General features: G+C 46.4%; 1 protein-coding gene across 2 annotated transcripts in view; it reads left to right on the top strand.

Annotated features, from left to right (window-relative positions):
* Positions 1-21,936, top strand: part of FSTL4 (follistatin like 4) — a 242,229-nt gene that overhangs the window by 132,771 nt on the left and 87,522 nt on the right. For both annotated transcript variants that reach the window (XM_075441818.1, XM_075441817.1), the window contains exon 6: positions 2,238-2,358. In XM_075441818.1, coding sequence (XP_075297933.1) covers positions 2,238-2,358 — 121 coding nt within the window. The remainder of the gene's footprint in view (positions 1-2,237; positions 2,359-21,936) is intronic.

Raw genomic sequence — 21,936 nt, 5'->3', positions numbered from 1 at the left:
CATTGCCATTAGGAAGGAGGAATGACCTGCATGTTAAGGGAGCAGGGTTCAGTGCAAAGTTACTATGGGCATAACTGGCAGATGTGCTTGGAGCCCAGGTCTCTCTTAGAAGCGCAAGCGTAGACCTGGCTGGTATTTTTTATTTTTTAATTCTTAAAACCAGTAAAGATGCTCACACCTCTGGAACCTGCTTCAATTTGATGGACCGGAATAAGGTCAGCCCTTCACTAGGAGCCCTGGCAGCCCAACGTCCTCCCTGTTCGCACACAGACTTGCCGCAAGCGTTGCTGAGCTGACAGCATCGCCTCTCAAAAGACAAAATAATGCTGGTTCATGCCAAGCACAGATAAGCCATGAACACTTTTAATCCTGAGCTGAGCACGCTAATCTTGGGCCCCTCGGTGGGAGCGCGGCTGGGTTCCCGACGGGCTGAGGACCCGCCTGCCGGGCAGCGCTGGGGCTCACGCATACCCACAGTGTTCACAGTTTGCACATAGCGTGCCAATTTTTTATTTTTCTTCTTGACTCTGACAAGAAGATGATTTTCACGTGCTCTGACGTGACTAGTTGATTTACCCAGTTTTCAAGGGGGTTTTTTGTAGGTAATGAGCAAGTTTTAATTTTCTGTGTTACAGCCTTAGCAGGAATTTTCTTGCCCTGTTAGGTTGATTTGCGATTGATTTGCGTTGGCTCTTTAACTTGAAGCTCCCTGTGACTTAAAAATTCCCCCCAAAGATGGGGTTGTCATTGCCCGTGGGTAGAGGCAGCTGCAGGGAATGTGGTGCAGTGGGATCTCGTTCTCTCCGGCTGCTGACTGAGCTGCTGCTGTGCATTTTCTTTGTTTTATTTAAAAGAAAAATAGTCTCTCGAGCACTATAACCTTGTCTGGAAGGAAAAACTCGAGGCAGGTAACGTGCACTGCTGCAGAAAAAAGTCATTTTGAAGAGCCGAAGGGGGATCTTTAGGAGGCTGATGGCAGAGGGAGTCACTCCAAAGGAGAAGCTGGAAGCAGAGCCCTCCGGACAGGACAGCGGGGCAGCGCCCAGCGCCGGCCGATGGCGAGGATCTTCGCCCGCTTGTTTCTGCTCCAAAACAGAATTGCTTGGAGCAAAAAGACGGCAGCAGATGGTTCCGTCCCCTGCTATCGAGAGCTGCTTTGCCTCCTGGCTGCTGGCAGACCCTCTCGACTGGTTCCCCTCCGCACCCGGCAGCATGAAGTGCCCCTGTAGTTTTGCAGCCGTGGGTGTGCAGGGCTATTAACAATGGTGGTAATTGGAAAGTTATTTCCATTTAAAACTTTAATGTATTTTAAACTCAGATTCATAAATCTACTGAATTTGTTGCAGCTGAAGTGTTTTGTGTTGGGGCTTTTTTTTTTCCTGACGTTAAATCAAAAGGACTAGTAAAAACTTGTCAGTCTTATGAAAAGTTAATCAATTTTCAATACAGAGGTAGACAAAGGGAAATTTCCATCTTTAGAAGATTGATCTTGGAAGTTATGGTTGATCTCACTTTTATTGAACACTTTTACTTGCTGGGTGAAGGGTCATTTTTTTAGCATTATTACTTTAAATTGCTTCAACATAATGGGCCAAGACTAGAATAGTAAATAAAAGAGTCCCTGGACTACAGCGTGAAACCTTCCTGCCCAGAAGATGCAACATTTCAGCAGTTTTCTTCATGGACAATAAATTCAGAGAACATAACATTTTCATTATGCTAAGGTCTGAGTGTGGCTATTTGCTAACTTGGATGTAAGACTTTTAAAGCTCTCTATTTTTAACGTAGAATGTGTGAAATGTTTAGAATACATAAGAAACAAACTGTCAGGGGCTGGAAAAACATGTTATTGATGAATACACCATCCACTCTTGGCCGTTCTAGTCCTAAAAGAACTCCTTAGTACAATTTTGTCGTTACCTACAGAGGAGAGAGGAGAAACAGGCTTTCCTTTCTCCCTGTTTGAATGTTTTTTTTTCAATACATTTGCAAAGTGAAAATATGTTTCTGTGTTGCTGTTGGAGGAAGAAGGTCCTCACCCTCAGCAGTCCATGCCCTGTGAATTGCTGTAGGATTGCAAATACCAGTTTTATTTTGATACAAATCAAGTACGTAACTATAGATATGATGTATCTATATATGTATGCCCAAAGGTCATTTAATGGAAAATCTGCTGGGTGAGCTGGGACAACAGTCTGTAGCTCTATATTTAAGATTACCTGTTCTCTTTGCTACAGCTAATGAAGAAGGAGGACCTGGAAGATGATCTGTTGGATTGTACACTAGAAGACCTTCTTCGGTTTGATGATTACAACAATGACGGCCGCTTAACCCTACAGGAGCTCTATACAGCCTTCCGTGAGTCCCGATGCTTTTGTGTGTTCTAAGTGTTGAAAGCATATGAATATCTGTGGTGGAGATGATGTCTTCCCAGACATGGCCAGCAACTATAATCCCTTTTTGTATTTGATGCCATGAAAATACTGTGGAAGGCTTCTTTTTAAAGGTTGCTGTGCTCCAAAGGGTAAGCGTGAACTAGGAGGCTGGTAAAAGGGTGTGGGGCTTGTTGTTTTCTTGGGTATTTTGTTGTGTTGCTTCTTGTTGATGGCAATGAAGAGATGTTGGTGACCTGGCCAGGTCTGTAGACCTGAGTGTGTGGTTTCTGAGTAATCCTGACTGTCCAGAAGCCTTGTGGTAGTGTGAGTTAGTTTGCTGTGGGGAAGGTGTTTCACTGAATATTCTGCCTGGAAATGACGTTTTCTGCATTCTGTTTCTGTGTTAGTAAGTGGATTATGGTGTGCAAGCTCGACACGTATCTCAGCACCATTTGCAAGGATCCCTAGATCACTGAGCTGCTTGGACGGTGTGAAAAAAGAAGTACTTGTGTTATCCTATTTATCTTCATAACTTTATGTTCATGTTTAAAGTAAGCTTTTGTTGAAGTCCTTCCCTGGAAAAGGCTGGTAACAAGCTGGCTGCCTCTTAAGCTGGATTCTCAAATCTTTGCATGTGGCATTTTAAAGACAAAGTAGTTTCAGTACCTCTTGATTTCCCTTTCTAAACCAGGGCACCTTGCTCCAGTGCCTGCTCGGTGGGGAAAGCTTGGTGTGTGTGAGCGTCACCGTGTGCCCCGCACCAGCGCGTTCCTCGTTGTTGCTCTTTGGTGAGCTACGATGCTGATGCAGATCCTCTGTTTTGGCCAAATACCCTATTTTCTAAAGACCGTGGTTTCTCTTACTTGACTTCGGGTTTTTCATTAAAAAAAAAAATAGATAAAAATGTTTAAAGTGCTTTAAAATTACCCCCAGTTGTCACCTTGGACCTGTTCGAACCGCATGTGCATTTAATTCAACAGAGCACACTCAAACCAGCAGATATACAGTAAAACATAAAATCTCATACATTAAGAAGGCCGTAAAGTGAATTAACCCAGCTATAAAGGCTTGACACGCAGTTATTTGGGAGCATATTTGGATCAATGGGTTCTCAAAGTCACAGCAACTCAAAGCTAGATTCCAGGAGTCATTTATATGAATTTTTGGTTCAGTGAATTTTAAGTAGGCAATGAAAATAAGACAAGTGCAAAATATGAGCCAATGAACAGAGATAGTGATCGATAAACTGGAAAAATAGTGTAACAAAACTCAAGGCATAACAATGAGAGTCTAGCTAATGGATTTTGTATATGCAGAGAATTGTTCTTCATCTGAAGCTGAAAATCAGACTTATTCTCCATTTTCAGTTTTCCCAGAATCTCCACTTTTGTCAAGAGAGGTTAATGGCTCATCAGTTTTTAATTTAAAAATGAAGTTTATTGCTTTCAACTTTAGAAATTTTGGGGACTCTGTGAGCAAACTTCACTGCTCAGGCAAAGTAGATCTTTTTCCTTTATTACAAGATGTAGGAAAAACATCTCAAAAATACTTCAAACACTTCTCTTAAGCACATACGTTGGTTTGCAGTCCTTCAAGTGTTTATGAAATTTGTGCTTCGTCAGGGGCCAGAATTTGGCTTTCAGCAGTAGTTTAAAGTCACGGCATCCCCATTTTTCATATTTGTGGCCCATTAGGGTGATCCTTTTGTTGCTTGAAGCTCACCCAAGCCACTCATTTTTACATGCTGGCAGCAGGCTGCGGGGATGGCTGCTCAGCAAGCCGAGGAACATAATTACCAGAATTCAGTGACATCAAAAAGTCTCAATCTAATTTATCCTCTCGAAAACTCGGTCGCGTCTGTTCCGGTGCGCCGTGCTCTGGTGTAGTGTCGCAGTGTTGGAGAGGTTCGCAGATGACCTTGATAATGTGAAGAGCTTTCCAATTTCTTGTTCTTGTGCTGCCTTAGAAGTTGCATTTCATTGTAAAGAGTCTCGTGGCCTTTCTGTAACGTACAGAGCCACGGAGTGGTCTCTTTCTCTCGCTCCGCGTGTTTCTTTTGCTTTCTCTTGACCCATCGTCTCTCTTCAAGACCCACGGAGATTCAAAGGGCACTTTTTGATCCCCATGCATGTTGATCAGCTATAAATGAATGAAAAGCGCATGGATGAGAAGAATCCGGTCTCTTACCTTTTCTAAAATGTGGTTCCATCCTTACAAGCAATATGTCTAATAGGTGCTATTTGCAATAATAATTTCCAGTCCTGCTAATAATATGCATACACATCTTAATGCACAGTTCTGGGTTCTGAACAGGAATAGTGGCCCTCCTATTAACCCTGTAATCTTTCTTCTGATTTTCTGAAAGTTCTTTTGTTCCTGAATCCCAGGAGTACAATTTTTAGGAGTTTGCTTGCGTGCGTGAGGATGACTAGAAATGTCTATCAACACAGAATTGAAGTCTCGCTTTTCAAATCACCTTAGTCATACAGAAGTAACGTGTGAGACGGATGGAATGCTCCCCTGGCAGCTCTGGCAAGAACAACTTGTAGATGTCTTCTAATTTCTCATTAATAAATTCTATTAGATAAGCAGGCTCAGGACCATAAGTAAAAGAAAACATTTTTAATATGACGATCTCGATTTTCACATTCCAAAAATAGAAAGAGTACTAACAAGTATATTTGTCTGTTGATTTTTCTTTATATTGTCACAAAGATTCAATAAATAAGCAATAAATGAAAGGCTTAGTTGTCATAAGAGCTAAAGCAGAGCGTGCGTCTAATTAATCAGCATGGAGATAGTCTGGTGGATTGGCAAGCACATCACCCGGCTCAGTCGTACTTTAAATATGCTCAGACAAGTGATTTTTGGATATAACTTCTGGAATCATATCTGACTGGAGGTCATTAGCGTTAGGCATGTCACTTTTGGCATTCCTGTTGTCTTCCCTAATGGGAAAGTAGCAGGCTGGCAGATGTGAAAGCCTAGCTGAAGAAAAAAATGAGCGTAATCTTCTAGATCTATATTATCATCAATGTGGACAGGTCAATTTGTAATATAAATATGTTGAAGAGAGGGAAAACATGCATCCCATCAAAACGGCTTTATCTCGTCAACATTGTTTAGCTAATAGGAAGTTATTAACCCTACCATAAAATCCTCTTAAATTCCAGCCCATTGCCAATCACAGCGCTCTCCCAACCAACGTCCCCTGCTCACAGCTTGCCTTGGCATTTCATTACATTTGTGAAAGCACCTTTGGTACCCCACAGCAGCTCTTCCCAGCAGGTCACGCGGGGTTTAGAAAGCTTTTTGACTGAGATTGTGTAAAAGACCAGCAATATTTTGCTAGGTCAGGTTAGAAATTACACCCCAAGATAATTTCCCCGTCTCGATGCCGTCATGGCTCCCTGAGGTCTCCGTGCGTGCCCTGTGCTTCCCAGAGTGGCTCGTGAAGGCGGCTGTATCTCACGGTTTCTTGTGGCTCTCCAGTGATGTTCTGAGATCCTTGATGTCATTTCTGGACCAAAAAAAGCCACAAAGGCAGTTTCAAAGAAAAATACTGAATTGTTGTTTTTTCAGTCCAGTTGTTATTTCCCAGGCATTTATGCGTGTAGGTTACAGGGAGATAGAAAACTGCTGTTTCTCTAAGATGAGAGATGTGTTAGCTTTTATGGATATGTTATTATCTAAAGAACACAAATATTGTTTAGAAGGAGCATATTTCTTGAAGGGATGGATGCAGAAGAGGCTGCAGGATTGGTGTGCTCTTCTCTTAAACTCCTCTTATAATGCTGTTACACTCTTGTAAAGGAGTTTGCCTTCTTCCCTGCTTCTATTTTAGTTCAGGTTTTCCTCTTTTACCTGTCCTTAGTATTTATCAAAAAAGCACAATGGGGAAACATGAACATGGGATATGTACGCTTGCAGTGGGAGGTCGGGGAAATGCTGGGTGACAGCTGGGCAGGGCAGATGGTACCAGCCCACGGCGTGGGCACGTGTCCTGGGGCTTTCCCAGCACTGCCACTGGCGACTGGGAAATCAGAGAGAAGGGTCAATTTGAATGAACTAGGTGAAAAAATGAGTCGTGAGCCTGGGCTGGGCGTGGGTGTTGGATAAATCGCTGCCGGTGCTGGGAAGCGGCAGGGAATGGCATTGGCCTGACTCCGGATTTACTGCAGTGATCCTGAAACACGGGCAATGAGGCTGCGCGGTGTAGAGGAGCGAGCCGTCCATCCCTGGCCCCTCCAAGCATCCTCCGGAGGCTCATTAGAAGCACAGAGTATAAAACAGATTGATTTTTTTGAGGTGCATGTATTTCAGATTCCTTGGAAACTACTTCAGGGTAGGGTTTTGTGGTTGTCCCAAAAGCACAGAGATTGATGCTGACTGGGGAGAAAAAAAAGCCGAGTTCTACCTTGAGGAAGAGGGAACCAAACCTAAAAAGGGGCTGTTGGGTTGAGCAGGAGAGGGAGCTGTTGAGTGAGGAAGGAAGCTTTCACAAGTGTAAATATTCTTGATAGATACCTCTTCTTAAGGAAGGTGATAAATGAATTCTGTGTGAAGAAAACGAATACTGATATTTGGAAAAATATGTCCATAATGTATGTACTCCACGTACACCTGGCGAGCCAGCTGTTCCAGCAGAAATCACCTCTGTGAATTCCATGTTCAGATGAAGTGTTTACACCTCTTCACGAAGCTGCTCTCCTCGATGGCATGGCACGTAGTGTTGGGTGCTTGTTACTGCTACCTTCCAGCTAGATTGGTCAAGCCCGGTTAATTACATTGGACAACTATATTGTGAGATAAAGTGTTTTGCTTGAGGTGTTCTCTTCAGCAATGTTGTAGCAACAGTTATCTGCAGGATGAAATCACAGTCCTCAAATATTGACAATTTGTGCACCATGCTCGGCCTCTTCAGCTGTAATCTCCCCGGTATGGGATTTTTCTTTCATGTTGCTGCAGATATTGGTACAAACTTGGAAATAATTCATTAGCTTACCAACATTGATTTGCTTCTCCTGTGAGCGATGTGATATCTAAACTTCAAACGCGTCTTAGCAAGCAGGGGAGCGCTGGCCTCTCCTTTTGGTTTGAGGCAGTGTTAGAGGTGATGCGAACTGCTCGGGAAAGAAATGAGCTTTCCTTCGGTTGGCCAACGCAACCGATTCCTGCTTGCCTGGAGGAGTGATGTGCCAGCCGTGTTACTGAGGATAACGGCAACTTTAATTATTTTACTATTTACCGGTGCAATCTTACAGCAAAAACAAAACTAAAAGTTAAAAATCAATCAAAAAGCAGAAATTTAAAACAATTTAGCTGGTTTCCGTAGCAGGTGCAGACTGGCTGAGCAGAGATGATGGGAAAAACCAATGGGCGTTCAAGTCACCACAACAGCACTTAGTAACCAGCGTTTCCACAGCCAGGCTGTGATCCTGTACTGGGTTTTTAGGCGTTATTGGGACCAAGCTGGCAGCGTTGTGCCATAGGTGGACACAACAGTTCAGCAAAGTGGAGATACAGGGACCGGTGCTCCGGGCTCTCTGCATGGGCCGATGCCTGTGCTGCAGCCCAGGGCTGAGCTCCAGGCACCACGAGGTCAGGGCTGCCTTTGATCTGCTCTCGGGATCTCCCTGCTCAAGAGGTTCTGGATTTTTAGATCATCTTCAGAAGCACCTGACTCCTTGCCTCGCTCGTAGACGGAGCGTAAGATGCTGGCTTGAGCATGAGGAACGATCCTGTTACACCTGGAAATGTAATTTTTGGCTGTTAGGATACCTCAGCTGGGCACGCATAGAAGTGAATTCATCTTTACTTCATTTTAATGGACAGGTAATTTTAAAAGGTGGAAAATTTTCTTTTCTTTTTTCCTCCTTTGCTATCAAAGACACCCATTCTGCAAAGAAGGTGATTGCTTTTTTGCTCTATTTTAAAGCTCTTCTCATTGTGAAAATCTTCAGTTCTGAGCTTGAAGTCTAAAATCTGTCGCGGGGCTGCCCTGCATCGTTTGCAGTTCCACAAAGCAGCTGTCAGAGTCAGGTTTTGGTATGGATTCTCATTTGTTTTGCTGCATTTTGCACAAAGTAAAAGGTATTTTCTCAGAGGGGAAAAAAACCCCAGAATTAATTTGTAGCAAAAAAGACAAATTTATTCTAAGCAAACATGCTTGAAGTGCTAAGTTATGGTTCCAGAGAGATAACGAAGAATGCTCAGATCAGGAAAAAAAACCTTGCGTGTGGATGCATCTTTAATGGTGGAAAGAGGGACATGGTTTTGCCTTAGGCCAGAAAAGGGAGTTTTTCCCGTGTGGAGATCAGAGATGAATTCATCTAACCAGGTTTGCTGTGCAGTTCTGTACTCTGCTTAGTTTATACATTTTGGCGTTATGATTTGAATTAACAGTGTCTCCTGAAAGAAGATTTTGGCAGAATTAATGGCAAATGTGGACGTGGTTAAAATTACTGTGATTTCCTGCTTTTTTGGTCAACACTTGCTGTCCGGAATTTCTCAGGAGAAGGCAGAGACAGTATCTGACGCGGGGTTTGCCGTTTCTGTCTGCGCAGACGTTATCAGTTGCACGCGGGAACCGGTACTTGCGAGTCTGAATTTCTGAACTCCAGCAGTTTTTCAAATGCCTCTCATTTCTAAAGATACCATCTGCAAAATGTCGATGGGCTTAATATGTAATGAGTGAACAAGAGCAAATGATCTAATTACAAGTTGTTATTGGAAATCTATTGTCTACAAATTGCAAAGAAAACTCGCGGAATGCAATGTACTGGTGGTTTATAAATGCTTTTCAGGGTGCGTTGATTTGTTAATCTTGGTTTTAAATGCGAGACTTTGCCATGTGGAGTAGCGCTTCAGAGGTGATGTAGTACACACCGTATCAAATGCTGTATACAAACACTCTTGCAGGAGTAGAAGAATATTTAATATTTATAAGTACTTAGGAGTGACTCACTGGCGCACAAAACCAGGCAAATACTATTTCTCAAAAAAATTATTTGATCCATACCGGCAGTGTTCACTGAAGCAATTTCACAGACACAAATAATAGTATTTTCTGTTGCTCGCAGACACGAAATTACGTCAGTGAACAGCAAATACAAGCACTGGTGAGATCATAAAATGGCGTACAGTCCTAGACATACGTGTGCTCCTTCAGATCACATAGGTAGAGATCTAGAAAGCATAATTTGCATTTTCAGTGAGCTGGGAATGTGGAATTGCAGGCTTTCCTAGGGCTTTGTTCTGCCCTTGCAAAAGCAGATGTTATTTCTGAAAATGGGATCCAGAATTTCTGCGTTGTGTTTACTTTTGTTTTTTTTCTGTCAAAATCTGTCTTTCTGAGGAGTTTGTGGAACAAATGCAGCATAGTCATGAAGCAAAAAAATGTCTTTTCACTGAAAATGGGGAAGATCATAGTTAAAATGCCAAAGATGTTACGGGAAGTCAAAGGCGTGATATGGTAGCATCCTGGGCAGGCATTCCTAGATCTTGTTTTATTATGTACAGACTGGAACATCTTAGCTGGTGTTTCTCCTCTTGTTTCTTGTTTTCTCTACCTGCTTTTCCTAGTGAGTAATTGCTAGAGCTGTATCTTGCTTTTGAAATGTGCCTTCATCTAAGGAAAGCTGCTGTGGATGTTTGCTCTCTTTGCCCTTTGAGGCATCTCATGGATGCTTTGAGTTGCTTCTCCACCTACGTGCCCTTCGTCTTTTCTTCAACCGGTTTAGCAGATTCGTAGCTTTTAAGGCCAAAAATATTCCTTAAGGCATCAGAAAAAGTCATCTAACATCTGTCTCGGATGTGTCTACTGCAGCTACTGCTCCTGATTCGTGTTGCATTTGCCTAAGGGGGGGCTCGTGGTGCCGTGTAGGTTTGGCACCACCGGCGTTGGCGCAGAGGGTGGGATCTCCCACGTACCTCTACTGCCCTTCCTCACCGTCCCAGCAGGGAGCACGCTGGTCTTTGGCCACTGTTGTTTTGTCACTCGCTGACCCGTTTCCTTGCTAAAGGTGGGGACAGGATCGGTTATCTCATCTGGTTTTCGTTTTATAGTTCTGGCCTGGGTTCCTCGTTCCTGGACGTGTGGTCAATGTGTCATATAGAACTGTACATGTGGTTATATCAAAATATTTTATTGTGTGTGGGTGCAGGTTGCTAGCCAACCCAGAAAGCTCAGTCCATCAGTCCTGCCTTCCACTCCATCCCTCTCCGGTGTCTGTAGTGCCAGCTGGGATTTCTGTCTTTGTTTCAGATCTCGATGGAGATGTTGAGCAGATCTGAGCTTGGGATGACTCTTCATGCGGCGCCGCTAGAAACAGCCCCGTTTGAGTGGTCCCCTCTGAGAAATGCTTTTTGAGATCTGTCCGTCAGCCAGCTCTTAGTTAATTTAGCACATACTTTATTGGTATCGTGTAGCCGCAGTGCTAATTTTTTAATCAAAATGCCAGAGCAGCCATCATAAAATTACCAAGTACAGTACATATCCCCAGTGCAATGATACGATTTATGTAGAGCCACAGCTGAGATGTTTTTATTTCATGTTCTTCACAGGAGAAAATCTCCTTGACAAATCCAGGATGTCCAGATAGAAGCTGAAAAAAATAGCAATAGGAAATTGAATAAGCTGAACTCAAAGCTTGGTTCTGCTTTAATACTTCCAAAAAGAATCAAAAAAGGTGCTAGCCTATAGAGAAAAGTAAAAACCTTTGGAGATGCTTCAGTGGCATCAGGATTTGAGGTGAAACTTGGCTGTTGCCAAAGTCTGTCTTTAGCACTGTCGTAAAAAGATCATTCTGAAGTTTCTTGATGATCGAAACCTCAGAAAGAACATCAAGAGCCTTCAATAGAAATAAATAACTCGGAGCTCAGGCCTGCCGTGCCTCCAAATCACCGCTTCTGCTGGCAGATTTTCCCTCCGCAGTATATAAAACACATCTGCAGGATTTTTGTTTCTCTCTGTGCAAACCGTTAAGTACGGGTCCTGCTGAACCCGTGCTTTAAGCCGCACTTAGATCCTGGGTCTTTCACCACGGTCCGTGCGCTGACATCCCAGCAGCACTGTCAGAAACTTGCTGCTTGGAGAAGTTAATCTGAGACTGTGATTTACCAGAAAGAAATGTGCTAAGTATACGTGGCTTTTTTCTTTTTATTTGTCATTCTGGTCATCGTGCGAGCTGAATAACGTGTTCAAAAAGGTCGCAGGTACCCCCCCCCCGGGCACCAAAGGGCCTTTGGAGAAGTGTCCTACGCTGTGGCCAGCTGGAACCCAGCATCGTTCTCCAGTGCTGTGCGTCACAGCCCCCAAAGCTGCTGGAGCGGCGATGGGGCACAGAAAAGGCAGTGGGAATGGTGGGAATTTCAAACCAAAGCACCAGAAAAGGAGCAGGGTGAAAAGAGAGAATAGAAATACCATTTCATGATTTCATAAGGTATACGTGCCTTTCAAATATGAAATTAAATGGGAGAATCAAGAGCTTGAAAGACCAGCATATCATTCAAAATATGAATTCAGGCTGTGTTTTGCCACGAGCTGTGTTTCCCAGGGCTTTCCCACAGCCTGATTCCATGTACGCTCAGTGCAGGGCTCCGGTCCTGGTGGAGCTGCTGCTGAAACCACGTTCAGGTAGAGACTGATTTTGAACTTTCTTTCCTGAAAGACGCTGCCCAGACTGACTTTTTCCCTTGTTTTTGTCCTATCTGGCTCTGTGACCTGATTCTCCATGTCGTTCATGCTTCGTTTTAATCGTGGAGAAAACACAGCTCTCCAAAACGTCCATGAATTGGGGTTGTACCTGCAGTCCAGATTGCCATACTGCTGTTCACACGTGGAAGCAAAAAAAAAAAATGCCAGATTAGTTTGACCCTGGTCTGTGGAAAGCCAAGAGCCGTTGCCCGTCGTGACACCGCATCAGCCAGGCTCAGGCAGTGCCATTGCACTGTTGGATTTTACAGCAAAGAGGCTGTATGCATATTTTTAATATCTAGTCTCACAGCTATTACTTGATAGTTTTTGCAGTTAGAATCCTAAAAATTTTGCTGCACAAATATCTCTCTTTATATTCCATTCACCTCCAGGAGGCTGTTGATCAAAGGAACCCATTGTGGGGGATGGGGGGGAATCATTTCTGTCGTGAAGGTTCAGGAGCCGTGTACGGAGCCCTTAGCAATCTGTTGAGAGGAAAGGCAGCGCTGCTGCTGCTGTCGTTCTGGGTATCTGGTCTGTCTCCATTAGCACAGCCCTCTTGAATGCCCTTAAAAAAACTGGGGGCTGGAGGAGGAATGTTAGTGCTTGTTTGGTGAACCTGGAGAATGGCCTGCTGCATCGCCTGCTGCTCAGCGTCTTCCCAAAAACCTGGTGGTTTACGTGTCCGGGAGGGGGTTCCTCTAGAGGGTAATGACTCATAGGTATAAATCCACATGTAAAGTTATGATTTGCTGCAGTTTCCAGCAATGAAGTTAAAACTGACCGTCCAGCAGGGCCTGATGGGCAGGAGGGGAGTCAGCGTTGCCGGGCTGACGCCTGCCTGCTTCTCCATCCCCTCCTAACTTATGCCGGGAGGTCTTGCTGCGTCAGAAAGAACAAATATTGTTTCTTACTTATCTCATTTCTTTGTTATTCTTAGGAATGCTAATGTGTTTTTGTTTAATATGCTGGTCGTGCACCAAAAGGCTGTGGTTGCCTGTCGAGGACACCTTGGCTGGGGTGGGAGGCATGGACCTTCTCATCCTGCATGGCTTCCTGCAGCAGGGCAACCCAGATTTGCCAACAGACCAAACCAGGTGGAAACAAAATTCCCCTTTCTGCCCTAAAAACCCAAGCAAGAGCATGGCAGTCCTGACATCTGTAGCTGATGTGCAAGCATCACTAGATAGGGTTTACATTCCTGTAGGACCTGGAGGCAAAGTTGTGTTAGAAGTAGTGATAACATCAGGTCGCATTTGGTCATTGCTGGTATCAGAGGCTGTTGCCTTCAGACTTTTCTGTTCAGGGGACTGCAGTTTATTGTAGCAACAAAAAGAGCTCTGCTGGATTCTCCTTCAGTAAACAGCATAAAAGTCTGCACTGTCCATCTTTAATTCATGTAACACTGTGGTAGCCACCGAAATCAGCTCCAGCCCCCAAGACAAGCCCAGTTAGTGACTTACGGGCTTAAGAAGGTATAAAATAGGCATGTGTTCTGACTGCTTTAGAGAGCACATCTCCACTTATTTTAACACTAATTATTGTTGGTTTATTTTCATTGCTAGTTGATGTTCAGTGCAATATGGACCATGAAAAATACACGAGTCTCTCCTAGGCAGACTGGTTTGGAGTCTGCTGTGAGGTGTAATGCATCTTCCAGCAGGGCTAATGGAGGTGTTTTAATGCCATTTACTAGCCAATCATCTGCTAAAATATGAGATGTGTATGAGTCTAAATTTGTTGCAGAATTGCTATTATCCTCCTCATTTTAAGATGTATTTTTATGAACCTATTCACTCCAAGTCAGGCAAGATACATTCGTGGAAAGATTCAAATGTGTTGATTGGTATTTACTGAATACTTCAGTGTGATGTGATGAGCAGGCACCATGGATTGTAATTAATACATTGACATCTAACGACTATAGCTGAATGGAAGATGAAAGCAATTTATGATGGGCATAGCATGCATTCATCTTGCAGCACCGTGTGGGCACCCACCAAGTCAAATAGCTTTCAGAGAGAAGAGAAATAGATTTTCTTTGCCAGGCAGCAGTTTCATGGCAATGGTGAAACACGCTGACAACGGCACCATTAAAGACCAAACTTGGCTGCTGCCATCCAGGTGAGCACCGATGGTGTCTCCTCCTGCTCTCCCCTTCCACATTCCCCGTACCCTGCACCCTCACTGACTGGAATTGGGTGAAAGCAGTTGCGTTGACGGGAGGGATTTGGCTCAGAGAATGGTTTTCACCTTTCTTAAATAGAGTGAGGGTAACCCACTTACTCCTTGGATGCATTAGCGCAGGTGGCCTCTTGAACATAATGCATTAAACAAATTATATGAACTATAAATAGTATGGTTTGTATTCTGGCACATAAACAGGGCTTCAGCAAATAAATAAACTGGTGGCCAAAAAGCTGCTTTTCACATTTCACTTTTCAAGCCCTTCAACGAGGCTCTAATACAATGATGTCGAAAGTGCGTTGAGCAGCTAGCAGTAATGAACTGTTGGATTCCTTTTCTGTAAGAGCTCTTTAACAGAGGGCGTTGGGGAATAAAAGATTTTCCCTGCAATAGGCATTATGTGTCCAAGAGCTTTAAAAAATAAAAAAAAAGAGTGGCAGGTTAGCGTCATTCTCCTGGCTCCTGGGAGAAGACCAGCAGCTCCAAGCGATCATTGATCAGCTTTCCTTTTGTTAAACATTAGGCAGGGGCAGATTTGGCAGGTGTAATTTCCTTTACGGAGAAAGCAAGAAGGCAAGAGAAAAGGGAAAAGGAAAGCTGGAGGACTTGTTACCACACCGTACTGAGCCGTTGCCTTCATCCTCCCACGCCGTAGCTCTCGGTTGCAGATCTTCCGTCAGACTTTGCAAACGTTCTTCTGCCCATGAAACAAAAAGTGCTTCAAGAAGTGTTAATTGATCCACTAATTTCCTATAATAAAAGAAACTTTGAAGAAACCAACAAGGCCAGTGGCAAAGCAATTTCATTACCTGTCTCTTGTCAGTGCACTGGGTAATTTACTCCGAGGGTTAGATAGAAGTTGCTCGTGGAAGAGGTTGAAATATCTGATGAAGCAGCTACACTACTTGTGGGGATTTTTGGCTTCCTATCGTTATTATTGCTGTTGTCGTTGTTATTAGTTTTTGTGGACGATGCCCCGTAGGAGCTGGGTTGAGAGGCCCAGATAATTTCAAATTCCAGCTTCAGAAGACGTCAGCTGAAAATCGCTTGAAGTAACAGGTTTGGTTCAATGCGGTGGAGATGACTGGTGCTGGGCTCAGCTAGCAGCCGAGTAAATGGTACGGGTGTCACAACAGCTGTATCGAGAGAGTAGAATTGGTACCAGAGCCCTACTGTTTCTCTTACAAATACCTTCCCAAGACACCTAGCCATCAGTCAGACTAAGCGAGGCGATTTTGCTGTGCTGGAGTGTTACTCGCTGAGTCGCCCGGGTGGTTTCGCTGTCGGGAGCAGGGGCTCCGCTGCCGCGCCCGGCTGACGGCCCAGCTCGGGCTGCAGCAAACCCGGCCGGCTTCCCAGTGTGCTATGTCTTGTAAATCTATAATCTCTTGTATTGCATTTGTATACAAAATGCAAATTCTTCATGCTCTGGTGGTTTCTGCCCGTTCCAGGTTTAGGCGCGTATGACCTCTGGCTATCCAATTCCCCTCGCATGCCCCTGGGACTTTAATCATTTTTAAAAAGCTCGATTACTTTCAGTGGAATTGCTCACGTGTCGCAGTGCACCGATCTATAAATGTTTGCGGTCTCAGGTGCTGAGAAACCTCCTTCTTGATCGCTTTCTTCTGCCCACTCCATAAAATCCCCAAGACATCCCTCGCCGGGGCCGCCTGCCTTATAAATAAATAAATAAACCAGTGACAGCCCTGGAGGGAAAACAGCGTGAGGAGGAACAGAAACCGGTAGCTTTAAATTTTTTATATTTTTCTTATCCCTCCCTGCTGTCAGCAGGCTGATCCGATACGACGACGAGGAGCCCGCGTGCCGTCTCGTGGCAGCCAGCAGCTCCGCCGCTGCCTGCCCGGGAGCGGGACGGTGGCTGCCCACGCAGGCAGCTCCACGAGCCCCGGCACCCCGGCGCTTCCTTGGCCGGCTTTCTCTGCTCGATCAGCTCTCTCTACTCTGGAAATAAAGGGAAAGGTGTTTCAAATGAAGGCACAAGAGGAGCATGAACAATTCCCATTTCGGCAAATTAAGGGATTTCTAAGCCTCCTTGCTTGCATAACTCTTGAAAAATTTGACTATCGGTGTCTAAGAGATGTTTTGAAGACTTTTTTTGATGCTTAGGAATTATTCTGTGTCAATGGCAGACGGATCTGAGCTGTCAGGGGCTGCAGCATCTCTCTTCAGCTCACAGACACTGAAAATCTGGAAAATTCAAGGGTAATTTATGTCTCTTATCTTGCAGACCTCTTTCTAAGCAGAATAAGAAAGAAACCATTTCTTCACCATTTAAACCCTGCTTAACCATATCTGTTGCAAGCCTTGCCTTGTCCTTGTCCTCCTCTGGTCGCGGGCAGTCTCCAGTGTCCCTGCCCTCTCCAGAGCAGAAAGAAATGCCTTGGTACTGGACGTGGAAAAGGTTGCAAGTTCCCTCATTCCTGCGCTACGAACCTCTTAGACACGTCCACCTCAGGAGCAGTTCTTTATTGCAGCAGGCGGAGGTGTGGAAATAACGGCGTGACTATGTCAGAGTGAATCAGGTGTTGCAAGCTCTGCTGGTTTCCAGAAAGGGAGGCTCCTGGGAGGGGTCCGTGCTGCGGTGGGTGGGTGGGCAGCATCTCCCTGCCACCATAACGCTCCAGGAGCAATCCCAAACACAAGTACAGGCTGGGCGGAGAGTAGCTGGAGAGCAGCCCTGAGGAGAAGGACTTGGGGGTACTGGTGGATGAGAAGCTCAACATGAGCCAGCAATGTGCACTTGCAGCCCACAAAGCCAAGCGTATCCTGGGCTGCATCAAGAGAAGCGTGGCCAGCAGGGTGAGGGACAGGATTCTGCCCCTTTACTCTGCTCTCATGAGACCCCACCTGGAGTCCTGCGCCCAGCTCTGGAGCCCCCAACATAGGAAGGACATGGATGTGTTGGAGCAGGTCCAGAGGAGGCCACAGAGATGATCCGAGGGCTGGAGCACCTCTCCTACGAGGACAGGCTGAGGGGGCTGGAGCTGTTCAGCCTGGAGAAGAGAAGGCTGCGGGGTGACCTTAGAGCAGCTGCCAGTGCCTGGAGGGGCTGCAGGAAGGATGGAGAGGGGCTTTTCAGAGGGGTGTGCAGTGATAGGACAAGGGGGAACGGCTCTAAACTAAAAGAGGGCAGATTTAGATGAGATATTGGGAAGAAATTCTTCCCCATGAGGGTGGTGAAACCCTGGCCCAGGCTGCCCTGAGGAGTTGTGTCTGCCCCCTCCCTGGCAGGGCTCAAGGCCAGGTTGGATGGAGCTCTGAGCAACCTGGGCTGGTGGAAGGAGTCCCTGCTCATGGCAGGGGGGTTGGAACCACATGGTCTTTAAGGTCCCTTCCAACCCAAACCATGCTATGATTCTATGATTCTATAATTTGGTGGTCAGTAAGTTGAGAGCTACACCCTGATTTCACATGAGGTGATTTTCTCCTAGTGGCTCATCATGTTGGTAGGGTGTCCAGTGCTGGCTGGAGACTGGTGGTAGCTGGCTGTGGGGGAATGCCTGTGCCTAGTGACGGGGTCTTGCTTGTCAGAGTATTGATTCGCGTGAGCTGTAGCTGTGGGAGCGGTGTGTCCTGGCAGAGTAAGTGTCCTCTACGAGGCGAAGGAGGGAACCATCCATAGATTAGAAAAAGTACTCACGGTTTTGTCTGCTTGAACAATGTTACAATGTCAACGTCGAAATCTCGTCAGATCGCAGGGTTTTAGTTAAACCAAAACGACAGGAAATTTCCTTGGGTTTCACCCATCATCAGAAGAAATGGGTTAGAGTCTGAGTCTGTAGAGCAAACGCATCAAAATGTGTTTGAAGAGCTGCTGGGTATAGAAGACCTGCGTAGGTAACTTTCACAGAATCACAGAATCACAGAATAGTAGGGGTTGGAAGGGACCTCTGTGGGTCATCTAGTCCAACCCTCCTGCCGAAGCAGGGTCACCTACAGCAGCATGCACAGGACCCCGTCCAGGCGGGTCTTGAATATCTCCAGAGAAGGAGACTCCACAACCTCCCTGGGCAGCCTGTTCCAGTGCTCCGTCACCCTCAGAGGGAAGAAGTTCTTCCTCATGTTCAGACGGAACTTCCTGTGCCTCAGTTTGTGCCCATTGCCCCTTGTCCTGTCACTGGGCACCACTGAAAAGAGCTTGGCCCCATCCTCCTGACACCCACCCTTCAGATATTTGTAGGCATTTATTAGGTCCCCTCTCAGCCTTCTCTTCTTCAGGCTGAACAAGCCCAGTTCCCTCAACCTCTCCTCGTAGGGGAGATGCTCCAGTCCCCTCACCATCCTCGTAGCCCTCCGCTGGACTCTCTCCAGTAGCTCTTCATCTTTCTTGAACTGGGGAGCCCAGAACTGGACACAGTACTCCAGATGAGGCCTCACCAGGGCAGTGTAGAGGGGAAGGAGAACCTCCCTCGTCCTGCTGGCCACACTCTTCTTGATGCACCCCAGGATCCCATTGGCTTTCTTGGCAGCCAGGGCACACTGCTGGCTCATGGTTAACCTGTCGTCCCCCAGGACACCCAGGTCCCTCTCCGCAGAGCTGCTCTCCAGCAGGTCCACCCCAAGCCTGTACTGGTGCATGAGGTTGTTCCTCCCCAGGTGCAGGACCCTGCATTTGCCCTTGTTGAACCTCATCAGGTTCCTCTCTGCCCAGCTTTCCAGCCTATCCAGGTCACGCTGAATGGCAGCACAGCCTTCTGGTGTATCTACCACACCTCCCAGTTTGGTGTCATCAGCAAACTTGCTGAGGGTACGCTCTAACTCTTCATCCAGGTCGTTTCCTACCATTTCTTTTTAGTACAATTTGATTTCTAACATTACCTGCAAAGTACGACTGGGCATCTTTTGTTCCACTACCCAAGAAATGCGTTGGTCTGCATCGTTTCGTGAATGCGTTGTCAAATTTTTTTTTTTTTTTTTTTACTACGTTCAGCAAAGGGACGGGTGACTTCTCTGTCATAGCAACGTACACAGGGTTTGCATTTCAAGTGAGCCTGGTGCCTGCCTGACGCTGTGTGTGATGGAAGTCTCCGTTGCATGGGGCTGGGGCTGCTCCCCGCGGTGAGTCTCAAGACGGCCGGGCGTTGGGTGCCGTGTCGGTCTTCCTGAAGCTGTTGGCTTTCAGAAAAGAGCCTGGTGTGTGGGTTGGGGTTTTTTTTTAAACAGTGTTCAGCTTTTTGCTGTTTCCACCCTCCAGAGCTGCACTTTCTTGTAGGCTTCGTGTCCTTTCAGACCCCTTTCCCGCAGGGAGGGCGGTCGGGGCTCTCCTGTCGGAGCTGCAGTGGGGCTGGGGCTGGAAGGTGCCCGGAGCTTCGTGCCGCAGACCCCGTTACAGGGACATCGCTGCTGCAAAGGCGGTTCGTGCCGAACATCACATTTTTTTCCTTGTACAAAAAGCCCGACTGCCTTGTAGTTCAAATGGAAACTTCTGAGGAAAACTTTACCTTGACTTAAATTTCGACATCCCTCGGAGTGACTTTTCCCCAGAACATGACCTTGCCGTTGCCGCCCAATGCGCTGCCCGTGTGAGCCGGGGGTCCGGGGGAATCGCTGCCACCGGCCACCATTTATCTTCCTCTGAAGGGCAACAGGCGCAGCCAGAGACAGCCACCCCTGTGTATCACACGCGAGGACTGGAGTGACTTGAAAGCCGAGATGACTGTAATGTTGAGGAGTGATTTACAAAGCAGGTAAAGGAGCATGCTCTGGATTTTTAAAAGCCTGGCGTTTGCTGTAGGTGGTTTCTTTCAAAGCCCCCCCCCCCCCCCCCTTCTCCAGAAAGAGAAGGAAGCCATAGGACAGAGGTGCCAGATTTCCCTATGACTGAAGCGCCATCATTTCGTCGCCATATATAGTCATAACCTAATTGTGGTCATAAAAGTTAGAGGACCCTGGACTGTGAAAGAACTTTTTTCTGCCCAGGGAGGTTGTGGAGTCTCCTTCTCTGGAGATATTCAAGACCCGCCTGGACAAGGTCCTCTGCAGCCTGCTGTAGGAGACCCTGCTTCGGCAGGGGGTTGGACTAGATGACCCACAGAGGTCCCTTCCAACCCCGACCATTCTGTGATTCTGTGATTTCCAAGAGAAGATACTGTTTAATTTTTATAGAAAAGATTGAGCCGTTCCCCGTGTGTTGGGTACGCAGGAGCGCTGATGCTGGGGTGGGACAGGTGATGTTTATTGCTGTCTTCCTGAGGGTGCAGGAGTGTGTGGCCCTGGGTGGTGGACCCCACGCGTGAGGGCACGTCTGTCTGCTGAGGAGAGTCGAGGGGGACATGGGGGTGCTGCCCGCAGGAGTGGGCAGGGGACCCGCGCAGCACCGGGCTGGGAGCGGGGACGGCCATGGGGAGGAAGGCAACGAGGCAGGTCCTGGTCTCCACAGCTGGCTGGGACTGTGCTGGACCGGAGCTGCCCCACACCGATGAGACTGGGGGGTCAGACCTGCTCTGGACACTGCTGGCAGCGATGGCAGCCACAGAGGGGTTGGCTGGTCCCCCCCGGCTGTTGCGGGGTGACATTGGTGGCTGTCTGGGAACGGCCGCGTTGGCCTCTGCTGCAGCTAAATCTGCTCTGAGGGTGGCAGGAGAAGATGAAGAAAGGATTCTTGGAAAAATCTCCGAGGCTGAATTGAGTAACTCTGCCCTGAAGAATACGGGACTGTCCCGCCTGACTGTCTCCCAGAAAAATAACATCTCTAGTAGAAAGCAGTAAGGAAGAGCGTGCAGTATCGTCTGTGCTCCGAGGCGATGTCCTTAAATCAGCGAACCTGAGTGTACAGAAGTGAACCCCCTGACAGTTCCCTGGTAGGGGATGTTTTAAGAAGCAGCAGCATTCCTGTACACCACGAGCCTTGTCAGGGCAGTACAAACAATGGGTCTTTTTCCATCATATTACCCAGCTGGAAACGACAAATAAGTACATATGAAAAGTTTTTTTTTCCTGAGCAAGCTGTCCTCCAGGAGAGCAGGGTAGAGTCCGTGTCTCGAACTTGCCAAGCTGTCTGGAAAGGTTCAGTCTGGGATCTGATGGCAATGTTTCAGTATTGATTATTGTCATGCATTTGGCAGGTATCTGTTTGCTTCATCTCCCCTTCCCACCTCCCCCAAAATTGTTGGGCGTAACTGCTAGTTTTGGTCATATTTGTTGGGAGGGAGAAGTTTTAAATACGCCAAATCTTACTAAAAGACAACTGAAAAGGAAGCAAAAATTATCTTTTTTTGTCCCAGCTGAGGGTAACTGGAGAACAAGCTCACTGCCTGGAGGCAGACGGGGGAACACCCCGAGGAGAAGCTCCTGCTAAACCTCCCGCAGGCAGAGAGCATCCTTGGGAGCTCATGCCATCTTAGATACCAAAGTCAACCTGCCTTGGGCTGGTGCGGGATGAAACCAAGCTGCTTCAGTCCAGTGCTGATGGAGATGCTTCTTCGTCAGCATAAGCAGATGCTCAGATGTTTGTTGATCAGGAAGCTGCCTTCTTACTGTATTGATTTGCGATAACAGTGACAGCAGAATGGCTTTGCTATGAGCCGTGTTTTGCTTTCCCTGGTAGGATGTGCTCAAAACCAGATAAAATTCCATTTCATTCTTTTGGTGTCCTTCCTTCCAGACGTTGTAGTATAATATAATTAATCCTGATGCAGCTCACATGGCAGTTTGCAG

The sequence above is a fragment of the Opisthocomus hoazin genome, chromosome 22 (assembly GCF_030867145.1).
Source record: "Opisthocomus hoazin isolate bOpiHoa1 chromosome 22, bOpiHoa1.hap1, whole genome shotgun sequence".
NCBI lineage: Eukaryota > Metazoa > Chordata > Aves > Opisthocomiformes > Opisthocomidae > Opisthocomus > Opisthocomus hoazin.
The sequence above is the reverse complement of the archived record's forward strand: the minus strand, read 5'-3'. Positions and strand labels throughout refer to the sequence as shown.